Consider the following 17787-nt stretch of genomic DNA (forward strand, 5'->3'; position numbering starts at 1 on the left):
TTCTGTTGCACAGATTTGTCATCTCCCAGCAATCATGCAAGGAGCAGAGAAATAGGATTTCTGTTTTATATGTACAACACACATTTTCCATGTGCTGTAAACAAAGTATAACTGGGTTTTGTCAACACCCTAAGACAGCATGCTGTGCCAACTGGCAGTATCAACAATACCAAATTTGTCAAACATAGATATCTGCGCCAAAGAAACAGACACATTTTTTGTTTGTCATCATCCTCGGATGCGGAGGCTGGGGTAATTTATTTTTATTAAATTATCTAATAAGCATCATCCATTCTCGCAAATACTGTGTATCAAGATAAGGAAAGGGAGTTCAAAATGAAATACTGCATAAAGATGGAAGACAATATAGCATTCACACATGAAAGCTCAGGTGCAGGCAACAAAACGGACTGAACATACGCAGGTGCAGAAAAAAGCAGGTTCTGAAACACATCCTCAACAATATTGATGCAGAAATGCTAGGAATTTGATTCCAAAATACATGGCGATCTCCTCCAACAGAAGAGAACGGCTCTTCTGCAGTTTATCCTGCCCTTCTTCCCCTGTTTGTGCTATTTACAGTGACATGGAATCAGAATTAAAACTTTTCCTACTAGATCGAAGGAGACTACGTTTTACTACTGGAAGCTAAAATGATTGAGCTAGCTGCTGTTCTATCCCTCCAGAGAATCAAAATCTGAAAGGAATAGAAACCATCAGGTTGATTTCTCGGCTGATTCATCTATGATTGATGAGTTGATTGAGAAGCCATCGAGGAAGTCGCTGTCGGAGTCAAGCGGCAGCTCTTTGAACATTGCCATGACCTGGATCATGGTTGGCCTTCGGTTAGGCCGGTCGTCCAAGCACTCGCAAGCGATCTTCAGGTGCTGATAGAGCTCAGCTTCCCCTGACTTTGTGTTTGTCAGTGTAGGATCAAATATCTCACTGCTTCTGTTCTCCTTGACCATCTGCTTCACCCAGCCGACAAGGTTGTTGTCTCCAAACTCATTCGGATCGATTGGCTTCTTCCCTGACAGGAGCTCCAAGAGCACAACTCCATAGCTGTAGACATCGCCCTTGGTCGTGCACCGGAAGCTCTGGTAGTACTCAGGTGGCACATACCCAGGTGTGCCTGCAAGTGTGCTCACACTGAGATGTGTGTCAAGTGCATTCATCAGCCTCGCCATCCCGAAGTCCGATACATGGGCCTCAAGGTTGCTATCAAGAAGCACATTGCTTGACTTCATGTCCCGGTGAATGATGTGGGGGATGCAGCTATGGTGGAGGAAGGCGAGGCCCCTTGCTGAACCAATTGCAATCTTCTTCCTCGCTGCCCAGTCAAGCCTCACACTAGCTTTGGCCTTGTCATGCAGAACAACATCAAGACTGCCATGCTTCATGTACTCGTACACGAGGAGCCGCTCATCACCAATCTTGCAATACCCGAGCAGCGGCACGAGGTTGCGGTGCTTGATCTTGCCGATGGTCTCCATCTCTGCAGTGAATTCCCTGTCACCCTGGCCGGTGAAATGGATGAGCTTCTTGATGGCAACGACAGTGCCATCCTTGAGCTTTGCCTTGTACACCTCACCAAAACCTCCTGAGCCTATGAGGGTCTCAGCACTGAAGCCATTGGTGGCCTCAAGGAGATGCGCAAAGGTGAGCTTCCTCAGTGGCTTCTCAAATGTTGCCACATTGATGCTTAGCGGCTCATGCACACCTGAAAGCTTCCAGCTTGACGTGCCAGATGTTGGGAGGCTCTCAATGTACCCGGTTCTCTTCTCTTCTGCCTTCTGGTTCTTCCTGAGCTTGCAGAGTGTGACCAGCAGCAGCAGCAGGATGAGCATGGAGAGCGCGACTCCGACAAGAACGCTTCCCCCAAAGGTCTTCCTCCTTCCATTGGATGAAGCAGAAGGCGCGCCTCCCCTCCCAGGATCATGACCACAAGGAGGCAGAGGGATGCCACAGAGGCCAGAGTTGTTCGCGTACCGGGTTTGCGGAAACGTGGTGAGCTGGCCAGATGAAGGGATCGGACCAGACAGGTTGTTGTTGGAGACGTCGAAGTCGGCAAGGAATGTCAGGCCACCGAGCCCCGGGGGGATGCCACCACTGAGATGATTGTTTGAGAGGTCAAGCGCACCGATTGCCTTGAGCCCTGAGAACTCGTATGGTATTGTACCATCGAGCTCATTGTGCCCCAGGTTCAGGACTTGAAGGTACATCATGCTCCCGAGGCTCGCCGGAATTACGCCGGTGAGGCGGTTGTAGGAGAGGTCCAGGAAGATCACGCTCCCGTTGTTGCTGAACGTGTACACCGTCGTGCCGGTGTATATCCTGGTGGATGGGCAGAGGTGCACATTTGGGAAGGCAGCCAGCCTCTCGGGCCGGATGCCGAAGAACTCGAAGAGCACACCGGCACCGGGGCAGATGTTGCCGGCTTCGTTCCGGAGGAAGGCAAACTGCTTCCCTGACACGATGCCCCCCGGAACCAGCCCCGCCTGGCCAGCCAACTCTGGCGGTATAGTGCCGGTGAAGCTGTTGCTGTTGAGGTCGAGCCAGATGAGGTTGTTGCAGCTGCCGAGCTCTGCCGGCACATGGCCGGAGAGCTGATTCTTGTTGAGCTGCAGGATGGCAAGCTTCTGGAGCTTGCCGAAACCGCGAGGCACTCTCCCGGTAAGGCGGTTGCCGGAGAGCGACACCCAGATGAGATTGACACATCTGAAGATGGAAGGGGGAATGCCTCCAGTGAAGTTGTTGTAGCTTATCACCAAGGTCTCCAATGCAGTACCGTTGGAGCAAAGCATGTCCGGAATCTCGCCGGAGAGGCCATTCGCCCACATGACAAGATCAACAAGCTTCGGCAGCGCCATTATCTCTGTTGGGATGTTGCCCTCCAGTAAGTTGAAGCTGAGATCAATGGACTCCAGATTGGCGCAGTTGCCGAGCGACTTTGGCACGGTGCCATTGAGGTAATTGTTGGGGAGGAACAGCTTCCGCAGTGACGGCAGGGATGAACAAAGATCCTCCATTATCTCACCATCAAGCTCATTGGACCCGAGGTCGATCACCTCCAGCAACGGGCAACCCGCCGCCAGCACCGGCAGCGGGTTCGGCCCAGTGATGTTGTTGAAGGAGAGGCGCAGCACACGGAGTGAGGCGATGGTGCTGACGACACTGTCCACAAAGGACCCGGAGAGCTGGTTGCCACCGAGGTCAAGCACCTCCAGTGACCTGCACTTGGCAAAGCTTGCCGGCAAGCCACCAACCAGCCGGTTGGTTGACAGGTCCAGCTCAACAATTCCGCCGCACAGCTGGCTGAGCTCGCCGGGTATCTGGCCGGAGAGCTCGTTGCCGGCCAATGCCAGCCGCCGCAGCGAGGACAAGCCGGTCAGGAAGGTCGGTATCGGGCCGGCGAGGAGCTTGTTGCCGGACATGTCCAGCGACTCCAGGCGGCGGCAGGTGGCGAGGCCCGGCGGCAGCTCGGTGCTGCTCAGGCCGTTGTAGGACCAGTCCAGCACCGTCAGGCTGGCGCACCAACCGAAGTCGTACGCCGAGACGTCGCCGGTGAAGTTGTTCCCGGCGATGCTCATGTACGTCAGGTTCGCCGGCGCCGTGGCCATGAGCCCGGCGGGGAGTGCACCGGACATGTGGTTCCACGACACGTCGAGCACGGAGAGCTCGCTGCACGGCGCGAGCTCCGGCGGCAGCCGCCCGGCGAACTGGTTGGCGGAGAGGTTGAGGTAGCGCAGGCCGTGGCAGCCGGCGAAGGAGTAGTTGAGCAGGCCGGCGTCCGCCAGGCCGTTGCGCGACAGGTCGAGCGACCGCAGCGACGGCGCAAACGGGAACCCGCCGCCGGCGAGGGCGTTCCGCGACAGGTTCAGGGACTGCAGCGCGCCGCACGGCGCCAGGAACGCCGCGGGCAGAGTCCCGTTGAAGGCGTTCGACGACAGGTCCACGTCCACGAGCGCGCACGGCGACGGCGGCGCCGCGGCGTGCGAGAGGTTGCCGTGGAAGGCATTGCCGTGGAGGTCGAGGCGCCGGAGCGCCGGGAGCGCGAGCAGCGCGTCTAGCCGGAGCTCGCCGGCGAGCGCCATGCCGCTGAGGTTGAGGGTGACGACGCGGCCGTCGGGCGGCGGCGCGCACGAGACGCCGGCCCACGAGCAGGGCGCCGGCGAGGTGGAGTTCGCCCGCGCCCAGCCCGCGAGCGCGCCGCGCGGGTCGTCCGCCACCGACGCGCGCCTGAAGGCGAGCAGCGCCTGCGCCTCGTCGTCTCCGGCGGCAATGGCGGGCACCGTCGCCTGAAGCCGCACCACCACCGCGAGGAGGAACCACGCAGCCGCCGTCGTGGAGGCGGCCATGGCTCCAATTCGCGCGCGTCAATTCTCGCGAGGAAGAAGAGAAGCAGATGATGGAGAAGAAGGCCGCCGAGTTCTTGCGTCCTGCCGAACTCTTTGACAGCCAGCTAGCTTCACATGTCGGTGGAGCCAATTACCTCACTGCAAATTCACAAAAGAAATTCTCGAATCATTTCCGGCACGAGAACTCCGAATCTACCCAAAATCCCAAATTCGCGGCACGAACTGCTTCTAACAAAGAACCCCAAAAACAGAAGAGCACAAGGAATCTTCGGAAGGGAAAGCGCCGATGCCAAGAACAGTGTAGAAGAACTGGACATACATGCAGCAGCAAATGGCCAAATGCGAAATTCTCGGCGCAGACTGCAGACCATGAACAAAAGTATTTTCCGAATTCAGAGAGCCCATGAACAAAAACCGGGAAGAAAACCAACTCCAATTTTCGACCGCAGAAACCAGCCAAAGCATATTGCAGGAGAACAGGAATTAGAAGGCTCAGGAAACCACCAAGAAATCAAGATTAGTCGGATATCGAAATGAACTACCAAACATTTCAACCCAAGAACCCAAACCACAACCACCATAGCAGAGGCAAGAAGAAGCTTCTGCTCACCTTAGCCAAGCGAAGAGAAGAGGTGCCCAAGAACCGAAACCCACATCAAGAACGGAAGAACAGCACCAACAGACAAACCAACCTACTACTGCAGCAATTGGAGACGAAAAGAGCGAGAGGGAGAAGCAAGAGGAGAGGAGGAGAGAGAAAGAGAAGCAAAAGTAGAAACACACACAGCGGCACTTGAGACTATTTAAGGCTGTGTTTAGTTGCCTTCCGTTAAATTTTTGAAAAGTCATTTTTCTATATTTAAAGTTCTAATATAAACTAATCACAAAAATAATTACAGAACTCGTCTGTAAATCGCGAGACGAATCTAATGAGCCTAAATAATCCGTCATTAGAGGTTGTTTACTGTAGCATTATTATAGTAATTTAGCGTCTAATTACAGCCTAATTAGGTTCATTATATTCGTCTCACGATTTACAGACAGCAGTTGCAATATGTTTTTTATTTCATCTAAATTTAAGTCTCCACACATGTGCCGGAAAAAAATTTGGAATTTTGATTTTTGGAACTAAACACGGCGTAAGTAGGAGGAAGAGGAGAAAGAGAAAGGGCCCTACGCAGCTACTGAACCCCGCCATTGGCTTAATGAAGCTATTTCTTTTAACAAAGCCTCGGCAGCCTAAGCGAGCTTGTTTGCTTGCGACGGCAATTAGCCCCGGAAAGAGGGGCCCAATTGTTTAATCCAAAAACTAATTGATTTGTCTAGGGAGGCTCGGGAGACCATACTGAGCTCTTGCGAGGGGCTGGTAGAAAAAAACCTCTCTTTTTCAGTTGTGTGTCTCAGCATCCGAGTCCGGTCAAACATGGGATTTGATTCCCCCGAGCCCGCCTTTTTGGCATCTCCCATCCCATCTTAATTCTCTCAATGCCATTAAAATTTTAGCCAATCTCTTAATTGCCATTGACCCCACATGTCAGACACAAAAAAAATCCCTTCAATACCATTTAGTGGCATTCAAGGCATTGGCGAAAATTTCAATGGCATTCAGGGAATTAACTCCAACTGTTTCCCCCATTGCTTCCCCTCCTCCCTCTCCCTCACCCAAACAAACATCTAGTTATTTTAGAGTTTTCATTTCCCATAAATATTTTTTCATTGGAGTCCTACATAGAAGAATTGTGCATCGGTAATTAGAGATAATGTACTGATTTAAATTTCATTGTCTTATATTCTCAATAGTAACTGTGGCTAACATGAAAAGATATCTTCTAGAGGAAGTTGTTTACATGTTTGTTTCGACATGTGCTTCACCAAGTTGGATTTTAGCTCGTCACACGTTCTTCATGTTGTCTTGAAGTGCAAATAAAGTGTAAATTGAAATATTGTTGAATTCTTTTTGCTCTAGTGAATTAGTGGAACATAATGCATGGAACATTCTCAAAACTGTTCTCTAAGGCTATAAGGATTTACATATTTTGATCATATTCTCATGTTATCCATGTGTAGCCTTATCTAACAAAGCCTTAGCCACTGGCCCACGTTGCCGCCTCTATAGAGATGGGTAGCATTAGTGAAGACATTGGTGGAGATATTATACTAAATTTTCTAAATATGATGGTAAAATGTTCAACTGAAACACTTGAATTGAATTAGTAGTGGGTATGTGAAAAATCCAAAAATAAATCTCTGGCTTAATTTCAAAAAAATGGATTATATCCACTTGGCTGTAAATGGATTACATGGACAAGAAACAAGTTCTTTTCACTAAGAATTTGTTCGTGGGTAAGGAGGAGATTGAAGAATTGTGTGGGTAATTAGATATTTTCCTTTGTAAAAAAAGATTATGCTGCCTTATATAATCAATCTCTTGGCCGTAACAAGAATGTTTTGGATCTTTTCATGGAAGTTGTTTACATGTTTGGTTCTACATGCAGGTTCGCTAAGTTGGATTTTGGTACTTCACACCTTTTTTGTTTTTGCCTTAAGTCACAAATATAGTGTGAAATAAAATTTCAAAAATTAATTGTACTCTATTGGAGCAGACAAATATTGTTTTGAAGACCATCAAACTGTACTACACACCCAAAAGGTTGTAGAAGATTTTTTTTATCACAATTCATGTTATCCATTTGTAGTTATCCATGTGTAGTCTTACTTATTATGAACAAAATTTTTAACATGGTGTTAGTAAAAAATGTTGCAAGAAAATCAGGCATGGAATATATATTCCCTAAGCCTATTTAGTGTTGTATTTTTAAGCCATTATGGCCCATGCATTCTGAATAGATGGAATTAGTTCCATCATGATAATCTAAGTAGTTTAGGCTTTCCATCATGATAATCTAAGTAGTTTAGGCTTTCTTGTGTTGTATGACTATATGGGTGTCTTTTCCAGAAGAATGCATCCCAACTAGGAAAGCAAATGTTGCCGCCCATAATGATTTGTGCCACACTGCGAACCATCAAAATTGAACTTGATTTAATTGAACCACAGGCAGTCCGTAAACATAAGAGCAAGAATGTGCTCGTCTTTTGACATGTAACATGCTAATAACACACATATGAATGAACATACAACTTATTACAAGCTTAATTAAAAATAAAATCAATTCTATTAGTATCCATATGTATTTTGGTCTTGGGTATTGTCATGAGATACAACGGATTACTAGAGTTGATTTTGTTTTTATCGAGCTTGTACTCGGAAGTACGGTCATTTAGATGCGTGCTTGCATGTTGCATCTTTATGAATGACTGGTAGCTTATACACAGTCACAAAAGTTCCCGGTATGTAGGTACAAGAAACGTGGTACGTGGAATGTGGATCGACGATTTTAAGTTCCCGGTTCATAGAGGGGTATAGCTCTTCGGGAGGTTAGGTACGAGATTGGGATCATGATCCTTAGTTAATTGGAACGACGTACCCGGAATGTAGCTATGGAACGAGGATCGTGATCCCAATACCCTTAGCAAGCTCCACTTAATAACTATTAAATACCCATGATACTCTTGTTCTATTTTTTACTTTTCATTCACCCTATTTTTCCTATTTATTTTTCTTTCCTCCATTATCTCCCAACCTTATCTCTTCTTCTTCCCCAGTCCGTGCACGGGCCTGCCTGCATCGCTCATGCCCCTGCTGCACGATTGCGCCCGACGAGCGCTGTAACGCCCGCATTTTTCAATCCATAACAAGACACCCTCTAAACCATCAAGAATAAGTACCCCCTCCCCAGGATTGATGACCTTTTCAATCAACTAAAAGGAGCCAAGTACTTCTCCAAGATTGATGACCTTTTTGATCAACTAAAAGGAGAAAGTGACATTCCAAAGACAGCTTTTGTCACCCGTTACGGGCAGTTTGAGTTTACGGTGATGTCTTTTGGACTCACCAATGCACATGCTTATTTCATGAATCTCATGAACAAGGTGTTTATGGATGAGTTAGATAAGTTTGTCGTAGTCTTTATCGACGACATACTTATTTACTCCAAGAGTGTTCAGGAACACGAGCAACATCTGCGGGTAGTATTGGAAAAGCTGAGAGTACATAAGCTATATGCCAAATTCAGCAAGTGTGAATTCTAGCTCGAGAAAGTAGCTTTCCTTGGTCATATTCTGACCGCAGAAGGAGTAGCACTGGACCTTGAGAAGGTCGAAGCAGTCTCCAACTGGCAGCAACCAACCAATGTTAGTGAAATCAGAAGCTTTCTTGGATTAGCTGGGTATTATCGGAGGTTCATTGAAGGATTTTCCAAGATAGCCCGACCCATGACAGAGCTGCTCAAGAAGGATAAGAAATTCACCTGGACAGAGTCATGCGAAAGAAGTTTTCAAGAATTGAAGAATAAGTTGGCAACCGCCCCAGTGCTGACCCTACCAGATATTTATCGAGACTTTGTCATCTATTGCGATGCATCCCGACAAGGATTAGGATGTGTCCTCATGCAGGACGGGAAGGTAGTGGCTTATGCTTCCCGACAGCTCAGGCCTCATTAGCAGAACTACCCAACACATGATCTGGAGTTTGCAGCCGTAGTGCATGCCCTCAAGATTTGGAGGCATTATCTAATTGGAAATAAGTGCGAGATCTATACCGACCATAAGAGTTTGAAGTATATATTTTCACCCAGCCAGATTTAAACTTAAGGCAAAGAAGGTGGTTAGAACTGGTTAAGGATTATAATGTGGAAATTCATTACCACCCTGGCAAAGCTAATGTGGTAGCCGATGCCTTATGCCGGAAATCTTATGGACCCAAGGATGCCCATCTGCAGGAAGAAATAGCACGATTGAATGTGCACATTGTCCCTCGAGGTTCCATTCGCAAGATGAGCATTCAACCCACTCTAGAGGACAAAATTAGAAAAGCCCAAAGTTCGGACAAGGACTTGATGGAAATCCAAATGCAGACCGGAGAAAATAAGGCACCGGATTTTAGAGTGGATAATGAGGGAACTTTATGGTATAGAAATAGGATTTGTGTGCCCCAGGAAGGAGACTTCCGGCAAATAATCATGGATGAAGCCCATAACTCGGCCTACTCCATCTACCCAGGATCCACCAAGATGTATATGGAATTAAAACAAAAATATTGGTGGAAGGGAATAAAGGCGGATATTGCACGGTTTGTCGCCCATTGTAATACTTGTCAAGGGATCAAGGCCGAACATCAGAAGCCAGCAGGATTGTTGCAACCCCTACCCATCCCGGTTTGGAAATGGGATGAGATAGGAATGGACTTTGTAGTGGGTTTGCCTAGAACACAGAAAGGACATGACTCCATATGGGTAATAGTGGACCGACTCACTAAAGCGGCTCATTTCATACCCGTGCGGACCAATTACGGTGGAGAAAAGCTAGCTAAGCTTTATGTGGAAAATATAGTAAAGTTACATGGTGTGCCTAGTAGAATTGTTTCAGATAGAGGGACCCAATTCACCTCTAGATTTTGGAAAAGCTTGCATAAAGCCATGGGCACCAAATTGGATTTCAGCTCCGCTTATCACCCACAAACGGATGGCCAAACAGAAAGGGTAAATCAGATTGTGAAGAATATGTTGAGAGCATGTGTGCTTACCTATGGCAAGGATTGAGAGCAGAGTTTGCCATATGCGGAATTTTCATACAACAACGGTTATCAAGCAAGCCTGGGCATGTCACCATTCGAGGCCCTTTATGGGAGAAAATGCAGAACTCCCCTGATGTGGTCAGAAGTTGGAGAACGTGACCTAGTCGGACCCGCACTCATAAAGGAAGCAGAAGAAAGGGTGGCCGAGATTAGAGAAAAGCTGAAGGCCGCCCAGTCTCGACAGAAGAGCTACGCAGACAAAAAGAGACGAGAAATAAGCTTCAACCCGGGAGAGTTCGTGTACCTTAAGGTTTCACTCATTCGGGGAACCCGAAGATTTCAAGTACAAGGAAAGTTGGTCCATCGGTACATTGGACAGTACCAAGTTCTGAAGAAAGTCAAAGCCGTAGCATACCGTCTGGAGCTACCGGAAGAAATGTCAGATATACACCCAGTGTTTCATGTCTCACAACTAAGAAGGTGTTTGAGGGTACCCGAGATAGAACACGTACCAGTAGAAGCGATAGATTTGCAGCCAGACCTACGATACTAGGAAATACCGGTCAAGATCCTGGACACTGTCACTAGGAGGACAAGAAACTCCAAAGTACGGATTTGCAGAATTCAGTGGAGCAGACACGAAATAGAAGAAGCTACATGGGAATGTGAAGATGCTCTGAAGAAGGAGTTTCCCCATCTCTTTAGGAGCCAGCCGAATCTCGAGGAAGGGATTCCTTTTAAGTGGTGTAGGTTTGTAACGCCCACGTTTTTCAATCCATAACAAGACACCCTCTAAACCACTTGTCGATTTGCAAAACCTTTTTCCGCCGACCGTACCCCTCCCTCTTTTTCCTCGCCGCTCGAGCCCGCTCGGCGACAAGCATAGCACCCGAGGCCCCTCCACGTGCTCGTCTCCCCACCGCTGCGCGCCCTGCTCTGCCGAGCCGTCGCGCCGCGACATCGAGCGCCATTAATAGCCGCGAGCTACCCCGCCCGACGCCCGACGCGCCCCACCGCCTTACCCCGCCTATAAAGGGGCCCTCAACGTCGCCTACCACCACCACAACTCGCCCCGCCACTGCTAACCGCCTCCTCTAGCTCGCTGCGCCACCGCCACGGCACCATAGCCCGCTGTCCGCCCACCGAAGTCGAGCCGTCCCCTCAAGCCACCCCAACCCGAGGTGAGCACGGGGATGGAATCCCCTTACTCTCCTCTCCATTTCCCCTCTATCCCCTGCCGCCGCCGCGCCCCACAGCGTCGCCACCATGAACGCCAATCACCGGCAGCCGGCCGCCGCCCACCGCCGTGGTGACGCCTCCACGAGCCGCCTCCTCCCGAATCAGGGGGGAATCGATCCCCCGCGGGCCCCTCTCTCTTTCCCCTCTAGCTCCAGCCGCCCCCGTGGCCCAGGCCGCCGGCGAGGGCCACCATCGGCGCCCAGGCGCGCCTCCCCTGTTCTGCGGGAAGGGAGGAGGAAGAAGAAAGGGCTATTTTGCCCAAAAGCCCCTCCCTTTCCTTCTATTCTATTAAGAGTCCTTCCACTCTCTAATCTTTTTGCAAAAGAAACCCTCTTCTTTATTATATTCACAAATAAACCCTCCACCATATAAACGTATTTATAAATAAACCCCTACCATTTTTTAGAATAGCCCGAACATTCCCCAAAACTCTAATCAAGTCCTTTCGCTAATTACAAACAAGTCCCTGGACCCTTATTTAACCCTAACCACTCCTCTAACCTATCATTTCATGCGCCAAAAATCCTCCAATCGCCCCGAAATTTTACCACGCCTTTCATAACATAATTTTGGCCATGCCATTAGAAAACTGCCCAAAAATATTACTTCTATCTCCATATCTTATTTGTTTCCGATTCGAGCTCAGCGATAAAATCTCTATTTCTTTTTCTTGATTGTGTGCTTGCTTGTGTGCATCGTAGATCACGGTGTGAACGAGGGAGAACCCGTCGACAAGCAGTACTGCGAGCAAGCGAACGAGGACCAGTGGACCAGTTTTGCGACCCCGAACCCGAAGGACAGTACCTCGATCAGGACTTCCCGGAAGGCTTTGAGAACGGCAAGTTCAATCCCGCCCTTTGATGCATATTTTGTCCCAGTTTTTATAAACTCAACCTATTGGCCTGCTTTATAAAACTGCATATGTTTTGACTGCTGAAAACATGGTTGGATAGCCACCCCTTGATTTGTTATAACCATTCCTTGACCACCTAGATTAATGTTTGAATATGATTTATTCTATTTGGATGTTAATCGCTGCTAGAATGTTTAGGACCTTGGATATGGTACAACTTGTTTTACAAAAACAAAATATGTGAGTGTGTGTGGGAAGGGAAAAGGTGAAATTTTCAAAAGATGAGTTTAGACGGGATGGATGGTATTTCTGTGTGATTTGCCGAATGGTGTGCTCGTACCTGTGTGATTGAGCAAGGAAGGAAGATATCCATCTTGTCACAATTAAGGACCGAGTTGGTGTGTCATCTTGCTTAACTCCACTATCGTGCAAACCACTCAACCGTTGTATGGGCAACGGCTTAGCATAAACCCCACTAGTTAGTCTGATAGCCATCAGGAGAGTTGAGAGCAACGGGTGACTAAGGAGAAGGGGTAAGCTCTGTGTGAATTATGCCCCGGTTAAACCTCGGAGATAGGTCAATGGCCCCTTGGTGGATCCCGTGGTGGCTAGTCAGGTCTAGCTAAGGTGGGTAATGGCTTTGTTGGGATCTGCGCCGACACTAAGGTGATCGTGCTGTGGTACTCCGCTTGTGGGTAAAGTTGCACACCTCTGTAAAGTATAGAATCTATTCGAATAGCCGTGCCCACGGTACTGGGCGAGTTACGGTATGGTCACACAACTATTGTTTCTTCTGGGAATGGATGGGTTGGCGTGAGTTGTTTTGGAAGAGTGTCCGGCAGATGTGCCATGTGCTACAGCGGATGAGGAGTCCGGTAGTAACTTGAAACTGGGATCCTGTGTGGATCAATCCTACATGTTACTCAGTGCAAGATAATTGCTTTTGAAAACCTCTCTTCTTTCAAATAAACCCCTGCATAAAAGTTAGCTTTCCGCAAATTAAACCCTAGCCTTATTCTTGATTTATCCTGTGCATTATATTCTGTTTATACCCCCTCCGTGGGTGTGGTTGGACTTGCTGAGTACGTTTGTAGTCACCCCATTCTTAATTTTTACAGAGGAAGATCCAGACTTCGTTCCCGAAGATGTTGAGTAGAGGTTATGTCCTGCACCCAACCTTGCCTGTGCATAGGGTCACCCGCAGGAAGTTCCATATGGTGCAAGACTCTGATGACCTCTTCGTAGTTAATATCATTGTGTGGGTTTTAGTTGTTATCCTCGCGATAGTGGCGCTTCACTGCCCATTACCGCGTAGAGTTGTACGGTGATGTACCATTTGATGTAATAAATGTGTTATCAGCCTCCTGGGACTGATATTTGTATCACATTTAAGTCTTCTCTTACGAGGGGACGCTTCAAGCGCGCCCATGCCTCCACACTCACCCCATCTCTTTGCTGCTACCACGCGCCATTGCCTCTGAGCCCTCCGTACGTGCCCCATCCTCCGCCCGACCGCCGCTCGCGCCTCCGCACGCTCCTACCTCGGCATCGGCGGGCAGCCCCTCGCGGCCTCACCCCATCCCCTGCCTCCCCTCCCTCCATGGGGCTCCATCTGTTGCCTGACTGCCTCAAGCTGTGTTGTGCGCTCACCGCACCGCTGGTCTGATTCATGGAGGGGAGGCGGAAGAGCAATGGGGGCGGCGCCGTGGATGCTCCTACGGGGCGTGGCCGGCGGCATGGAGCGACGTCCCAAGTATCGTCCCAGGCATCGACCCGTCATACGTACCACCGTGATCCCGATCCCAATTTGGAACAAACGATCCGGGGATGCGGATCATGGCCACATACCACGATCCGTGTGACTGTGAGCTTATAATCCTTATCTTTCTATACATATCACTTCTAGGTTATTAACCATTTTACACAACATAAGGATGAAAGTGTAAGGGATGTGCTATGCGTTTGCGGGCTTAATTCATGTACGAGTTGGACGGTAAGATGATTTTGGGTGTTATAGTTGGTATTTAAAATTAGCAATCTTGCTCCATGAGTTGGGGACATGGCATCATCCTTGAAGGAGGAGAGAATGTTACAATGTAAGACCCTAACCCCGCTAGTGTTATGGCTTCCTTTCATTCTAGCCCATGTTTGTTCTGATCTGGTGGAATTAGACTCACCTTTATAGTCTAAGAAGGTTTGGACTACCTTATAATGTCATTATCATTTCAATCATATCTGTAACACCTAGAATTCGTTAAGAGAAAAATGTGCATTGTGTGTGAGAACGCATAAAGTTGATAGTTAAGAATTTACTTCTTGATTTGTTGCTCAGGTGGATGATCAAACCCCACACTACAATATCTATGTGCTATTGAGCCCCCCCCCCAAAAAAATCCCCCATATTCTAAACCCTAATGTCACGTCCCTTCCTGCACCACCACTCCTTGTGTCATGCACCAAAGGAGAGAGGGAGAGGGAGAGAGAAAGAGAAGAGATGGGAAATTAGGGCACGTCCTCGTCGGTCATCGCCATTCCTCACAAAAGTTCCTTTACTCTTCCAATTTCCCCATAATTAATGGTTATTCCTCAATGTTCATGGAGGATGCCTCCATCTGTGGTGCAGCTTCATGTGATCTGATACTACTACAGCGTGGTGGGAAGCAAGGTAGAAGGAGAGATAGAGTGGAATCACCGTAGGGGTCCTGGCCATCGCCATTGTCCTTGCTATTTTAAAGGGGGAACCTATGGTATGGCATGCTTATGAAGATGTTCTACTATTTTTATATGTTTTATTAGCATATGGGTGTGATGATATTTGTCCCTGTTAATGCCAGTAATATGTTTTTTTGCCCTCGTTGCCATTATTCTCAATATGTAGTCAATCTTTGCAGTGTTCATCAATGTCAGTTTTTCATGATCTTAATCGTCTGAAAAAAGAATAAATCTTCATATGGGTTTGTAGAGTATTTGATGAGTTTTCCAAATCTGTAGAGAGCACCCCAATCGGTTGTAAGGTCAGATTGGAATCAAACTTTTATTCTGACAGTTGGTCAACCTAGTAATTCTATGCACAATCTGTTATCTTGAAGTTTAGTCAAAGATAATCAATGAATTGGGTATTTTGATATACAGAAAAATTATAGAAACCTTTATAAGCTTTCCAAATTGGTAAACTAAATCTTCATATAAGTTGTGGATGTCCAGTTATGTCTAGTTGTCAATGTAGCTATTATGCAACTTGTCATATTGTCATATTAAGGTTTGCGACTCTTGCTATTAATACGAATGGTATATGAATCTTGTGGAAATTGTTTAAATATTTTTATGTACATGTAGCTTCAATGAGTTGGATCGATTTTAGTGTGCCGCACCTACTTTGATTTTTGTATCCATAAATAAAATTTGAAATGAAATATGGCAGAACTCTTTTGATATTGTGAAGTAGCCCAAAGTACTGCTACAATTTAGATTAATTCAATCACAACTCCCATGTTATCAATATGTAGCTTTACCTAACAACCCTTCTTGGCTATCATCCCACATTATCGCCTCTATAACGATAGATGGCATCCCTAAAGATGACGGTTATAAGACAATAACACATAGCTAAAACATCATATTGAATTAGTAGTAAGTATGTGGAAAATAAGAATTGTTACTTTCCACCGAGACTTTTTTTTAGAATGGAGGAGATATAAATATTATGTTTATGTAATTAAAAATTATGTTTTTTAAGAAGATTTCAATGCGTTATATAACCGATATCACTAGAGACAAGAATGCTTGGCATATCTTCTCCTATGGAAGTTGTCTATATGTTTGTTTCTACATGCACTTTTGTCAGGTTGGGCTATAGCACCTCACACCTTCTTTGTTTTTGTCTTAAATCCATAAATAAAGTGTGGAATGAAATTTGTTACCGTTGTTCAATCCTAGTGAAGTAGTGAAAGGTATTGTTATGAATATACCATTGAATTGTATTCTATATATCCCAAAAAACTATAGAATACTTTGATCACCCTTTATGGAATCCATTACACAGACTTACATGAAAATACCATTGCCATTAGGCCATATTGACACCTCTATATAGAGACTAATTGTATCAGTGAAGATGTTGCTACGGAATAAGGCACATGCTTTCGTATATAGGATAATGAGAACATTTGACTGAAATTTGCAAAGCACAAACAGTTGGTCATGTGGAACTGGAATTTTTTTTTCTTACTTCAGGCTATTAGCTGCATTGACAACTTGTTAATGGGAGTATGGAGAGAAGAATTGTGTTTGTGTAACTAGATAAAATAAATAAATTTGATTTATTTTTTCTAGGAATATTATGTTTACTAGATAACGTTACAATTTTAACGATTATTAACATGCTTATGTTTGAACATACCATACATTGCTCAATTTTTTAAAGAAAAGCTCACTACTACAAAAAAAACATTAACTGTGACCATTAAAAAGCACCTAGGAGGCGGGGACGATTTCTAACCACCTCGGTTAATGCCCGTGATTAATTGAGGTGGCCATTTTTCATTAACCGAAGTGGCGGGTGTGGCGGCGCCTGCTGCACTGCATGGCTGGCGATGGAGGAGGCTGGCGAGGCTGCTATGGGCTCAGGTGGTGGCGGCTACTGCGCTCTCGGGCAGCGGCGGCTGCTGTGGGCTCGGGCGGTGGTGGGACCAGAACCGGCAGTGGCGCCCGGATTCGGCGGCCAGAGGGTGGGCGGGCGGCGGCTCCTTTGCCTCCTTCCACTCTGCGGTGCCGGCGCAGCGTTTCGAGGGCGGGCAACGGCCCAGTGGCGCGAGGTCCGGCCAGGAGGAGGGAGGACGCGGTGCGGGCGGATCAGCGAGGCCGGATTGGGGGTCCCTGAGGCCGGATCCGATGGCATGGTGGCGTTGGACGGCGGTCGCGGCGGGGATGGGCATGGGATATGCTCGGCGGGCTTTTTCTTTTTAAAAAATATTTGATTAACCGAGGCGGGCATCAAAACCGCCTCAGAAAATAGGTCATTTATCATGACCTTCGCTCCAAGGCGGTTGGGGATGCCTCAGAAAATGTCTTGGTAAAGATTTATGTAGTAGTGACTTCTCGTGCTGAGCACATTGTCTAATTAAAGGCTCATGTGGAACACAAAATTGATAGCTAAAAGTTCAAGTTATTTGTATCTCTCTTGTGATAATAAATAGTGCAATCTGAGTTTGCTTGGTTCTTGATCTGAAGCACTATTTATTATATGAAGCAAGCATGCAGTGGTGTTCTTAAAACTGCAATCCTTTTTTAACAGATTGAAGATTATAATAATATACTACATCGCAAGGACAAAGTAAGCCTGAAATTTATTAAGGTTGTGCTAACAAAAGTACATAATCATGTTCAAATTAAGGCTTTCAAAATATTAAAGAAAGAGGCAGTATGTACAAGGTACTTTTCAATTAGTCTAGCTAATAATAAACTATAGCTCATGAGAAAAGTTACCATGGAGCCACCAAAGATGTTTGGATGGTTCTTCAAGTTACAGTTTAAGTTTTTCCCCAAAATAATGTAAAGTTACGGCTCACAAAAGAGTCCTGAGAATCTAACCCTATGGTCACAAACTAGAGTCACATGTTGATGTTCTTATTATATGATGGTGGAGTATAAAGACAAGGAGTGACCGGCTAAAGGAGGCTATTAGTTTGTTTAGTTGCCTTGACTCC

General features: G+C 46.9%; 1 protein-coding gene across 1 annotated transcript; it reads right to left on the minus strand.

Moving 5' to 3' along the window:
- Nucleotides 1–438: 438 nt before the first annotated feature.
- LOC120674421 (brassinosteroid LRR receptor kinase BRL1-like) lies at nt 439–5134 on the minus strand. The gene is made up of 2 exons (XM_039955608.1): nt 4969–5134; nt 439–4496 (listed from the first exon to the last, which is right to left on the minus strand). The coding sequence occupies exon 2, from the start codon at nt 4356–4358 to the stop codon at nt 717–719; it is 3642 nt and encodes a 1213-aa protein (XP_039811542.1). The 5' UTR covers nt 4359–4496; nt 4969–5134; the 3' UTR covers nt 439–716.
- Between the last annotated feature and the right edge of the window lie 12653 nt (nt 5135–17787).

The sequence above is a fragment of the Panicum virgatum genome, chromosome 2K (assembly GCF_016808335.1).
Source record: "Panicum virgatum strain AP13 chromosome 2K, P.virgatum_v5, whole genome shotgun sequence".
Taxonomy (NCBI): domain Eukaryota; kingdom Viridiplantae; phylum Streptophyta; class Magnoliopsida; order Poales; family Poaceae; genus Panicum; species Panicum virgatum.

Bases quoted from the DNA above. Each gene is read 5' to 3' on its own strand.
- LOC120674421 (XM_039955608.1), bottom strand. From the start codon at position 4,358: ATGGCCGCCTCCACGACGGCGGCTGCGTGGTTCCTCCTCGCGGTGGTG.